The 13,445-nt window shown below is 40.2% G+C and overlaps 1 protein-coding gene across 3 annotated transcripts in view; it reads left to right on the top strand.

Annotated features, from left to right (window-relative positions):
- rxraa (retinoid X receptor, alpha a) overlaps nucleotides 1-13,445 on the top strand; it is a 168,160-nt gene that overhangs the window by 50,287 nt on the left and 104,428 nt on the right. The window contains exon 1 of one of the 3 annotated variants that reach the window (XM_085279113.1): nucleotides 2,129-2,492. The exons of the other annotated variants lie outside the window; for them this stretch is intronic. Within the exon in view, the coding sequence (XP_085135239.1) occupies nucleotides 2,465-2,492 (28 nt within the window). The 5' untranslated portion in view covers nucleotides 2,129-2,464. Of the gene's footprint in view, nucleotides 1-2,128; nucleotides 2,493-13,445 lie in introns of those variants that run through there. 3 annotated transcript variants of the gene reach the window in all.

Raw genomic sequence — 13,445 nt, 5'->3', positions numbered from 1 at the left:
AAAAAAATATCTGTATATATCTGTACAATCTTCAGTTTTTGGTATCCATGTCACTGCCACTAAAGGATGCCATAATAACTTTTATGGATGAGTTTGTTGTGAATGGTCATACTATAAAGGAGACCTTGTCTCATTTATCACTCATTTCAAGGGAGTGGGAAAGAGGAGGTGGGGCTGTCAAAGCAACCACAGCAGAGTGTATCATATCAGTGGTGGTCTCTCATCCCCTGAGGTTCAAACACATTGCATAAAGCGGAGAAACAAAAGCAGAAGGCAAGAAGCAAGAACTAAACCAAAAGATATTTAGAGAAAGTGTATACTCCAGGCATCTAGGAGGAGAGGTGTGACAACTTTGGAAGAGCCACAACAGCCTCCAGAAAATTTATATGGATGAAGGTTAAGGGTCAAAGTGCTATTAATCACAGCCCAAGCTGAGGATTAAATAGCCTGCTCTAGCGGGAAGATGAGAGAACCCAGCCTGATCGAGGTGTTTAAAAGGATTGTGTTATGTCTGTCTTATATTACACAGTGAAAGCCCAAGGCAAAACTGTCTACTCAGCTAAGTACAAACAGGATGCCCAATTGCTCTCTCCAGCCCCTTCTGGTGCGCATTCACCCAGCGTGTCAACTCACTTAACATCCTCAGCAGTTATCAATAATCAGATGGAGCTGTGTTTGCATAATGTGGAAGAAAGATGATAGAAAAATTCACACAAACACAACGGACAATCTTCTGGGTAGTCCCCCACCACCCCCACACATAGACACCCCACCCATGCCACTGTACACCACAGAAACATAGACGTTCTCTTTCACACACGTGCACAAACACACCTCGAATCAGTGCCCAGTCAGACTTAATTTCCCTCTTCCTTTTTTTTTTGCACAACTGTCTTTGATCTTTGATGTGCCATGCATTGCATTAATTATGTATCTTGCCTCAGTACAAACGTGGCGAACACCTTCAAGTTTGTAACAGGAGCAGGCTCATCAGAGAGGCCTAGAGGATGGCTGCAGGAGGCGTATGCCTACATTCCACTGCTCCAATATGCACCGCATAAGGGAAAATGCAAACCTTGCATCTGAGCTACTCCCCCCTTTCAATCTGTGCCAAAGAAAGGACATTTTTCACCCTCCTGAAACATGTTCCTGGTTCATGTGTGAATGTTGAGGGGGAGGAGGAGCACACAAGGTGGATGTGACATGAATCCACTGGCACTGCACAGATATGGCACAGAGAACAATAACAGAGGAATGATCTAGACTGCACATTGGCCTAATGCAGTGAGGGTTATGCAAATGAGTGTGCTACTGCTTGCTGTAAAGCTACAGCCTAGAGGGGATTCTGTGACTCTAACCTAAACTTTTTTTGTATCTGTGATAAATGCATATTTTGTCCTTTCTAATTTTTCCTTTTTGGAAAGCTAGAGTAGGAATTTAATACATATGACCAGATGTACAGTGGAAGGAGTTGAGGGAAGTAGTGAGAAGTCTTTCCTTGCCCTTTTTTCTTATTGGCCTTCACGATGTATAAATATAATAACTCATTGTTAAGAGTTGGAGTGTGTAGTAATACTCAGTTTCCTTTTTTTCACTGGTTAAAATTTGATTTGTTGAGTATCTAGTGGCAGGAGAAGAAATGTATGGCTTTGTTGACTTTTTCATTCACCATTTGAATGCGCAGAACATTGAAAGAAGAATGTCAAATGTCCTCTTACCAGAGTTCCAAAAAAGTGACTTAAATCTATAAAAGCACATATGAGATGGGACTTAGATTGGTTACAATTCCACCAAAATCCCAGTTCCGGTTGTGTAGCTCAATGTGCTTTTCGTGTTTTCATTTCGTGTTGCCCTCGGCAGTGAGTAAATGCGGTTGAAAAATGTGTCTGCTGAGCCAATAGCCGAGGTTCAACACGTGTGACCAGGTTAAAATAACAAGAGATAAGCGGTGGAAAAAGTAAGTAGCTGCTACTCAGCTGCTGAACTGACTCCACTTGATTTCGAAAACTTTCATATTCGGAATGGACTGCGCCGTGCGGTCTCGTCCACCCTTCTTTACACGCTGCTCATTTCAAAGTTCACGCAGCGAGCCTCCAGTTTCTCTCCGTGTCGCTGCAGCCCGGTCTACGTTTGTGGGAGTACCCCCTGCGCAGGTCCCTTTTGCAGTGCAGATCCAGTAGTTGGAGTTGTACACTGAGCGTGAGAGGGAGAGGAAAGGAGTGTGAGCGCAGCAGCAGAGTGAGCAAACAGAGGTAGAGACATTAGGTTATCTTCGGAGACCATCACACATCGATCTGTCACTTTTACCGCTTTGAGCAAATTCTGTCTTCTTCGAGAAGTCAACAGCAGCAGCAGCAGCAGCAGCGCCCTGGTCTGGTCTATTCGAGCAGCCGCCTGTAGAAAAAAACAGAAAACTCCCAAACGCGGTGGTTTCAGCTGGCATGAGCTAACCTACGAGTTAGACATGGAAACCAAACCATTCTTGTCATTGGGTAAGTTTGTTTGTTTAATGACATTGCATCGTTTTAATATGAACGCGGTAGTTTTGTGATCGCACTTGAGTCCGTATATTAGTGTGCAACGTGTCTTCGCTCTGCGTCTCTTTGTCTTTTTCTGATATTTTTTTGCCCCCTTTTCTGTCTTTTGACAGCGCGTGGAGCGAGTTGCCAAAATGCATCTACACGTTTGGGGCTGTTGACGCGGCGGAGCGGCCGTGGCTGTACAGAATTTTACCTCCGACGCGGACTTGTAGTTTATCTTTGTGTCAAAGCAGACTTATCCTCGCGGTGTTGCGCTTATAATTCAGCCGTTTGAGCTGATGACATTTGGCTGTGATACAGATGACAACGCTCGCTGTAGAGCGCGCATTCCTCGCGTGCGCTGCTGTGAAATCAACTCTAGAAAGAAAAAAAGAAGCAAGAAAACTTTACGCTTTGACTTTGGCCGTCGACACTTTTGTAAGTTTCATGAGGGGGAAAAATGCACACCGAGGTGAAGCTTTAAACTAGCAAGCAGGTATTGATAAATTATACGCGTAACAGACACATGTACCTTTTAGAGGACGGGCAATGTATTTATTTGTTTATGTGTTTTTTTTTAACTTATGTTACCATCCTTAAAGCAGAATATGCCTCGCTTTTGCGTTGTGGAAGTCTAGCGGTGCGTTGTGTTGAAGTGGCAGTCCTTAATAAAACATAAAGGAAAACAAAAAAACGTGACTTGGTTTACCTCGCGGCTAAATTGACTTCCGTTTGTACTTGTGGTTTAAACAGGCAGTATAAAACTTGGCTCCCGAGCTTAAAATTCTCCTAACATTGCCTGACATCTCCTAGCACACTGCTCAGGTAAACGAACTACTGGCAACCTGAGGCCAGCACACACAGGTGACACAGGTGTAGGAACCTCTGAGTATAGTTTTGTTTGTGTTTTTTAAAGGAGGTGAATTTTCCACTTAAGGTCTCCGTTTGTGAAGGGTCCTGTATGTGACAAATGTCACATTAGTCACATTCATTTTCCAGAAAGTAAAGGAGAACAGGGTATTTACACAGGAGTAATAATTTCTAGTAGCTGATGCAACATATTTTTAATAAGTGCCTCTGTTTTTGTTTAGATCTAATGTTTAAATATTTGGGTCATTTGCATTTTTCCAGCTTAAAGACACAGAACAACGTAAATCATTAATTATGACTGCTACTGTAAGTTTGTCAAAGTGAATGAAACAGACCCTTGTCCCCTGTTCCAGACGGGCACAGAGCTGTAGGCGAGCCCTTTTTATTGTGTCTGCTGCACTTTCATGGGGGCATCGTGTTACACCTTGACACATATCATCAGCTGCCTGTATGCACCAAGGAGATTCACAGGGACTTCTGAGGCACTGGGCGGCTTTCTTCAGTTACAGGCCTCGCTTGCTGACACTGTTGCCACAGCGCCCTTTATGTGGCTTCTCAGAAATACGCTAAACCGCCAGTGTGACACACACTGACAGGCTGTTATTACAGGTGCAAGTGTATTGTGTGTCCATGCTGAAAGTGATTCAAGTTTCACTTTACCTAATTGAGCACCAGAGTGGTCCGTGGAGCGTATATGGAAAACAAAGTGGTATCTGAAAGTCTGTGGTATCTGGCTGGTGTAAGGCTCGACACTTTCCCATCAGAGTTGGCCCACATCTTTCCCTTCAAGCTGCGCTACGTGCTGTATCAGCAACTTCTTCATCGCCTATAGTCTTAATCTGTGTGTCCTTAAATTGCCGTTTATTTTTGCACTTGCTCTATCAAAGGTCCACTCGAGCGCTTATTGTTAATTCAAGGACGCCGTTATCTGCAAAGTCCTTGAATTTATTGATTAAGCGCTTACCCGGGTAATTATCTGTCATACCACATTAGAAATTGTGATACTGTTTCAGATGACACACGGTACATTTTACAATTATAGATCGCTTGTTGGCTGCGATGACGACACCTCTCTTGGGCACCGTATGTCCAGTACTGGATGCTCATGCGCTGCCTAATCCCACTGTCTACCATCCTCCATTCATATCTGGCAATAAACTGTGGCGACTGAATGGATGACATTAAAAGGAGAATGTGTCCTTTTGTCCGAGAATTACTGGGCTTAGAGTCTGTCAGTGAAATAAACATTTTGGAACATGAAAGGAAAGGAGAGGTTTTTAACCATGCCGAATTCAAGTCTTTTTTCCTCTCAAAGTCATTTGCTCCATAAGTATTGAGTGTCTGTTTGGTTGATTATTTCATGGCTAATATGTCAACATCTAGGAAGTCTTTCTTAATGAAATCTCACCAGCTAAATGTTGTGCGTGCCCGGCTATTATTGGTCATATTGACTTTTGTTTATAATTAATTATATCAGTGGTCGAAAATGAGAAGATGCTGTAGAGTATGTTATTCACAGTGTAGTGCATTCAGAGGCACATTTGGACAATTGGACCAACAATTGGACAATTGTTGGTTTAAAATGGAGCACTGTAACAAAAAATAATTTCCCCCAGGGATCAATAAAGTATTCTGATTCTGATTCTGATCTGATTAAATAAAATTGTCCTGATTACAGTAAGTCACAGACTACTGTAAGAAATGTAGAGCCATATTTATAATTAATTGTGTATTTGATGCATCAAATATATAGCATAGCATCTTTACTTATAACGCACTAAAATTAAAAAATAATATAATTAATAAGAAACGTAATAAGAGACATCAACAAGTCCTGCTGTGCTGAAAGCCAAGGTAAATAGATATGTTTTAAGACGTGATTTAAAAACAGCAAATATGTATATGATGGAAACAGATGAAATGTTTCCAAACAGAAAAAAGTCTTTAACAAAAGAATTGATTTAATAAAAACAAAACAAAACTAATTGACAAGTATATCAGTTTGTGGTTTTCACATTTACCTAACAAGTGAAAGATTCCTGGTTTGATTGTGGGAGCTGTTCACAAAGTGTGGTGACTCTTTGTGAATAAGACAGCGATAAAGTTCCCTTTTGCTAATTTTAGTCTGCCTTTCAGATCACTCAGATCAATTTTTTAAGTAATTTTTGGCCCGCTTCATTTTAGATGTTGTCTGTATAGTGAGTTGTGCTTCAAGCAGATGCAGAATTTAAAAAGAAAAAAGAAAAAAAAAGTTTGGTGATAGACGTTGCATGCAAGGTGCAGGGTGTTACTTTTTATAATGAAACTTTGTTTTATTCAGGCATGGTAGTCAAATTACTGTCTGCATGGTAGCGATGGTGTAGAACTGAAAAAAAGTTCAGTCAGACCTGTATTTCAAACAAGGCTACCTGGGCATACAGTCCCAATAAACACAAGCATATTCCTAAACTATGTTGATGTAAAATTCTAATTTCCCTTTGTCGTCATTAATGGGACTAAATTTAATATCCTTTATTTAAAGCCATGGTTGCGTGATGCTTTGATCACAGTGCACACGTTTACATTTGGGATGGACTTGACTAGCTGCATTCTTTTCCTAATTAATAGGTGTCACTGCTAACAATAATACACTACTGCATCGTTGGAATCACAATAGAGAGAGTAACAATATGAAGTACATCATTCAGACACACACACATCTTTAGGTTTTCAACAGTTTTCTACTAAAAAGTCTCATCTTTTCCAGCTGTTGCAGCAGTCTCCCTCCACTACTCATGCACCGTTGCCTTTGCGCCACCTTTTCTGCGCACGAGGGTTCAAAAATTGGGAGATATCTGGCCAGCCAAAGTGCCACCAAAGTGAGCTGTAATCACATGGTGGCAAGCACAAACTAAGCTTAACACTATTGCAAAGCGTCTGATTGCTCACTCTAGGCCTGCTGAAGAGGTGTTTGTTGTTTTTCCCGAGTTCAATGGAGCTAAACTCTTTGGTGCTTTCTGTTTGAGGGAACATAAGGTACCCCCATCATACATAGTCACAGATGTGCACAATCAATGAAGTTCATGGTGTTTGATGAAAAAGTGAGATTTGCAGTGGTAGATGAGGAGGCGGGGTGGGGGTTCTGAAGGCTACATTCCTTTTCTGGCAGTAACTCAGGAACAAAGCGAATACTGCAAGAAGCTGTGTGTCTGGAGGGTGTGTGTGTGTGTGTGTGTGTGTGTGGTAGTGGTGGTGGGAGTGGGCTGATGGAATTACACTGCCAAAAGCATTTGGCCAAGTTTGTCTTTTACGGCCGTCCAGTTTTTTGTTCCTGATGTGATGCTTTTGCTCCCCTTTTGAGGAAAAAGGGGCTGCAGCTGTCATTTTTATTGGAGGGGTTTTATTGCAAGACTTAATGGCTTAAAGTGACATCTCTCTCTCTCCAGCTCCTTTCTCTTTTTCTCCTCTCCCAGTCTCACCCACAAGGCCTCTTACTCAAGCAAATCAAAGAAAATGTGCTCACCTTCTACATGCCCGCCCTTCACTTTCCCACCCATCACCCATGCCATCATCCAAACCTAACTATATGAGAGGAAAAAAATAGATTTATGTTCAGTTTTGAGCGCACCAAACACATGTAGACCAGAAAGTGTTTTGTTTTTTTGCTTTTTTTTTTTTTTTTTTTTTTTTAAAGGAACATCTGTGCTGATCAGTAATTATACTTCATGACTAAGAAGCCACACTGGCTTCAGATAAAACCGTGCATATTTAGTCTGTCACGCTTTTCTCTCCATCTCTGTTCTGCAGCCCACACTTGTTTATGTTCTAAACATAGTACGAATCAGAAAGTGCTTGGAGCCTTTCTAATGCACAAATCATGGAATGATTCAAAGGCTCGTTAATTATTTGTGTAAGAAGCTCCTTGCTCACAGGAGGTCTTTATTGATTGTGGCCACACTGAACTTTGCACCACAGACCTTGACCTTTGCTCCCCATATACTTGATCATTTAAAGAATTTGCCTTTGGCATTTGATCTGGCCTTTAAAAATTTTAAAGACAGTAGCGCGTAGTTTTTCTTTATTTTCTTCACCTTTCTTTTTTGAGTAACCTTTTCTTCATTTTTTTTATATTCCTATCTTTTTGATAGGATCTTAGATCGACTAAGGATGAGTCTATTTATAAAATGCTAATAGACGAGTGCCACAAATGCTCAGAGCCCAAGGTGACCTTGACCCACTGCTTACATGTTCTACTCAATCAAAGAGCAGAAAGGTCAAAAAAAAAAAAAAAAAAAAAAAAAAAATTTTATATATATATATATATATATATATATATATAAATAAAAGCGGTAGCAAAAAAGCACGTATTTTAGTGCTTGAATGGGAGAATATTTCTTATATATTATTCATGCAGCCACTAACTGCTTAATTGTTGTTGATTAAATCGACTTCATCATTTACAGCCACACTTTGTTCAGAAACTTGGTCGTTGCTGTGAGCACTTATGTGTTCTGTATTGCAATCTTGTGAGCTCGACTGGTCTCGGGGTTTATTGCAGGTCCTGAGAGTGTCTGAATGGCTTTTCTGTGGGCTGGCATTATTCAGGGTGCGTACAGCCACTCTTTTGAAGTGGAAACGGAGTCTCTGTGGGGATTTGACCAGATCACACTCATAATTCGAATTGAGAGCAAGGTCGGTTTGCCCTACTCAAGCCAAAACTCTCTTTTCTGTGTGCATCGCAAAAAAGAATAGGAAAAGGACAAGAAAGTCAATGCAGGCCGAGACAGTAACAATTAAAAGAAGGAATAACAAAAAGAGCGCTGGATGTTAGGCTTCTGTTATGAAATTAAGATGCTACGAGAAAACGGGGGGCTGTCAGAAGCTAACTACCCTGTCCTCTTCTGCGCATCCCTCAAGTTGGCATATTTGCAGTAATGAAAACAACTGTCGACTCTGCTTCTGCGATTGCAGTAATGCATGAAAATAACTTGTCTGTTTAGCGGTTATGATGTGTTTATTAATTATGCTATGAGCACACATGCTTTGATGAGTATTCGCTCGGGAGTGAGGACGAAAGGAGAGAATCCTAGATGTGCTGTGCTCCTCCGTGTCATTATACTTCCTCGTGCCCACTTGCTATTCCTCAAGCCACTAGTAATTGGCCCCAATGAGAACAACAGAATTTTTATTTATTTTTTAACAAATTGCTTAATTTGTTGAGTTTCATTTATACCTTTTTTTCCTACAGATCTTTGGATGGGTGTATTACCATTCATTTGTTAATTGATCAATAACCAAATGTATTTGCGCAGTCTTTTTCAAACATGTCCCACATGCGTCCGTATGTATAATATGTACATGTGCACACAGGCTGCCACAGCAGAAACGGAGTAAGATGATTAAGATTGTCTCATGCTGCTCCGTCGCAGTTTCTTTTGGAGGTCACGAGCAGTGAAAGGTGTCCCAGCGTGTCCCACGCTCTCCTTTCTCCTCTCTCCTCACCAACACCATCACCAACTCTGTTACCGTGTCTGTCACCTTGCCAGATACCATGGGGGTGGACTTTCATGCACTGCTGGGCGCAAGGCCACGAAAAGAGCATGCGAAACTCCCTGGTTATGTTCTGTATGTGCAAGTATGACTCTGTGTCAGTGGGCGGATGTTTGGGTGCAAGACAAGGCAGCAGTTTTGAGAGCAAAGAGTGAGAGTTATGTCCATTCTCACCTGTGCACCATCAAATGCGTATCTTGACTGACATCGGCCTCCTCCGCTATCTACTTTCTTGTGCTTGGGATCGCCTTGTTTGGCTTGTTTATTTTAAGCCTAATGTTCAAATGCTGTATTTGCATATGTTATATGCATAGGTGATGGTTTTAAGTTTGTTTTTTATTACCGGTATTTGTAATTTTTATTTCTTAAGTTTTTTTACTTTTAAGTTTACTACACTCTGTTCAATGCTGGTTTTGTCAGCATCACTAGAAATGACAGGAATAGCTGGGATTTTTGCTGAAATCTGATTTTTTTACAGAGTGAAGACATAAATGTATGTATCAACTGGTGCTCTCTGAGACTCTTAAGCTGTAGTCTTAAAAATGAAACTGGCGGTATAACCATTACTTTCAGGCAGTTTATTTCACAAAATACTTAAAAATATGAGTAACACAACATTTCATGAAGCTACCAGCTGACTCCACACTACTGTCCTCTGAACCTTGTGCTACTGACTGAAACAACCCCAGACACATTATTCTACATTATGTCTTGTTAAAAAATATATAGTGTGCATGTGCATTTATGATGCATCAGTGTTATATTTGAATTAAATATAGAATATAGATAGATATTGGTCTGATCCTGATTTCCAAAAGTAGAAAGTTTGGGCCTACAAAGCTGCACATCAGCAGTAGGTGCAGGTGAGCTAGTACAGCATGGAGGGTGACGACAACAAAAGGCTGAAAACAGTTTGGAAATATTTCATGGCGGCATTTCTTTTTATGCTGGCAGATTGAGGTTAACTGAGTTGACACGACTGAAAACCTCAGACGATGACACTTTCCTCGCCGGGCTTCTCTCTCTATCTCACTCTCTTTAAAATGGGAGTAACACTTTTTTTTTACACTTAAGATTACATAATGAGTTTTTGTCAACTTGTTTAATGTTATTTCACTTCCTCTGTGTTTTATCAGCTTCACTCCACACACGGCTCATGTGTTGGAGAAACAGTGATAGTAGTGAAAAGAGAAAGGTGCAGTTGTAAATAACAGTCGTAGTCACTGCAGTAATGTGACTCCCACTGAATAAATATCAATTCACAAATGTATATGTTTGGATATAATTTATATGTATATATTCACACATAAAAGAATGATCCCCAGATTCTAATTTGAATCACAAACTTTGTCCCTCAGTTTTTGTACTATTCCCAGCCAGGTACTACTGCCGTGAAATGAAACGAGCCAAGCTGGACTCACAGTGTCAAATCTGAGACAAGCTCAAACTCAAACTTCAAATTTAGACAGAGAATCTGTATGTGCTTACTTTGAACACACGGAGAAGCTTTTGAACCTGGAAAATTAACTTGTATGCGAATAGTCACAATATAAAATAGGCCCATACAGAATAAGGCATAGTGGCCCATGGGTGCAAACACGGGTACCTTATAATAACCAGTGACTCACTTCTCTAACATTGTGTTTCTGCCGTCTACACATTTTCAGGGGACCTCATAGATTTAATGTTATCCCAGTGTTAATCAGAAAAAATGGTATTATCAAGTATTGTAATATTCCCAAAATAAAAGAAAAGTTCTGAAGCTTATTTTCTTCCTCGTCTAGAAAACTCGTTAACTCCTCATAAGCCCTTTTTATTTTAACAGTTCTTCACCTTAGGAGCTCAAGCATCTTTTCAATCAACTTTTATTAGGATTTATCCTAAATTTTAGGGGGAATTGATGGAACATTGTATTATTTTTTTGGATTTGCATCATTAGCACTAATCGAAGCACTATGATGCCACATTGTACAATCATATTACGAGACCTACTCATTAATAATTTGTGCTATTGTATCAGAACAAACGCTTCTGCTTACTTGACAAATATGACATTATGGGTTTTATTGGTCATTTGTTTGGGAAATTAGCAGTGGTCACTGGAAAAAATGAATGTCCTCATATCAGCTAAATGACTGTGCTTGCTGTTCACAACTGCCTCAATTGCAGAAAATGATTATATTGTTGATAGTGGCAGTTTTACAGTAGCCATGAGCAAGACTGTTCTTTTTTCCCTGTATTGATTATTATACATTAATAATATATATACATTTGCTCCCAGTTGCCACGCACTCCAAATGTCCACATTTGCATTAACTGCCATCCTGTTCAGTTTCTCTAAATATGAAGATTACAGCACTCTATTTTCTTTGTGTTATTGTACAATATAAAGAGCCTTGATGCAAATGTTGTTGTTGTTTGGTGTTCTATAAATACATAAAAACAAAATTTTTGAAATATAATATAGAAATATGTAAAAATCAAATTCCATTGAATTGAATAAATCTTAAAAAATAAAAGTGATTTTATATTGCCAGTCTTGTGATGCTAGTTACTTACAGAAATCTGTAGTTTATTATTTTTGTCTTTTTGTTTTTCTTTTCCTTGGAGTCTTTCCTGCTTGAATTGAGGATAGTTGAAGCTGCTGTCCAGCTAGAGTAGTTCCTCATCCTATAACTGTGAGCTCTCAAAATACCAGGCATTAGGAAGTTTTGTTCGACTTTCATGCCCACCTTAGAATAAAAGAACTGGATTTGGGCACAACTTCTGCAGAGGCCCTTTAAATCTGCCTGGAAGATTAAAGGCTGTGACTGCAATTATGATAAACAGTAGATCTATTACAGGAACTACCTTCCAGTCTGTGTTACCGATGAGTTTGAAGATATGGAGGGATATTAGCATACGGAAGAAGATTGACAAAGGTCAGCTCAGATTTAGACTCGCAGCCTAAATATGTCTAACAAGTCGGAGCTTTCGCACTATTGCCACAGATCAGATTTTCATGCATGAAAGATACAAGTGCAGAATGATAACATGTGAGATAACAGGGCCCCTCTGTAGGCTTTTTCGTCCGCCTGCAGTAGTGAAAGACCGATTAACTGTTTGTTGACGCCTACAGGTCTAGCATGTTCATACATCCGCCCAGACTGTGGCCTCCTGGCTTAACAACACGCACCTGTGTGCTTGTGCACATGTAGACATGAACATGTGCGGATAGTCTGGAGGGTTTTGTCACCTGTGGTTACAGACCATGCTACAGCCGTCTGGTTTTAGGAATGTACTCAATGGTGCAAAGGTGGAAGGCTCTTAATAGCGCAGGGGGAGGAAGGGCTGTCTATCTAGAAAGGATTATAAAACACACACATGCACACACACACAAAGGGCAGTGCCAATATCACATAAAGACAGATGAATTTAGTGTGCTAATTATTCCACTTTTGAAAAGCACCGCATGCTTTCAAATATAACATTTTTCTACAAGTGACATTTCATCAGGAGCATTTAGGTGGCTGTTCACTCCCTTCAGCCTCAATATTCAGTGTATTTATTATAATCTATTTTAGTATTTTACTGTCCCATTTGGGAAATTTGCTTTGCAGACAGGCCTCGCAATAAAACCACACCGTAGAACCATTTAATACAAAACAATAAGGCCGCATATAACTAGACAGCCATGAAACGCATAGTAAATTGCTCTAATATAAACCCATCTTGACCACAGTGAGTCCACAATGCTGGGTGCACTTATTTCTTTTTTTAACTGAGCAAGGCTACTTAGCTACTCTAAAGTAGAATGAATGAATGCAGAAAGCGCATCAAGTGAATACCGAGTTAAATGCTTATTTAAAACCCCCTCATTGTGCAACCAAGGAAAACATTCAGGATAATGTAAATGGATTATATACATGGCTTTACATCTCTGCCTGAGTAAGGGAAGTAAGATTTTTTTTTTTCCTCTTTCACTCTCCCACATAATCTAGAATATTGTTTGTGCTATTTAGGGGAAGAGTGTTGAAAAACCAGGTTTACTAGACAGACAGACAGGCAAGCGTGCAGGTGCCGGCCGTGTCTTTGTCGTCAGCATTCTGCATACCAAAGTGCTGACAGTTGCCTGCATGAACGGCTCTGACAAGTTCAACTATCATTTGGGATGCGTTCTTCTGTTTTTAGCCCAGAACTGGAAACGGGAGAAGGCTGACGATTGAGTTGTTGTTATTGGCAGTGTTCAGCTGTTTAGATGTGTCTGTGTGCGCAAGCATGCACTTGGTCTTCAGCTTTCATATCAGATATTTTTCACTATATACATTGACTTATGTCAGTTTTTCATGACGAGCTGAAGGTGTTATTCTCGCCACGTTATAAAAAATATATTTGAGGATCCTAAAGCGGTTTCTGCCTGTGGTTGAGCATGCACATTTCATTGTGTACAAGTCTACGCATGTTGGCTTTTGTATGCCGTCGGGATGATTAACTGATGCTACAGCGTGTATGTACTGCGGGTGGAGTCCCCAACGCTGATTCATGAAG

This window comes from Mchenga conophoros, linkage group LG7 (genome assembly GCF_057382185.1).
Source record: "Mchenga conophoros isolate Kocher_MC1m ecotype Shallow Benthic linkage group LG7, M_conophoros_male_GT1.1, whole genome shotgun sequence".
In the NCBI taxonomy this organism is placed as follows: Eukaryota; Metazoa; Chordata; class Actinopteri; order Cichliformes; family Cichlidae; genus Mchenga; species Mchenga conophoros.
The sequence above is the reverse complement of the archived record's forward strand: the minus strand, read 5'-3'. Positions and strand labels throughout refer to the sequence as shown.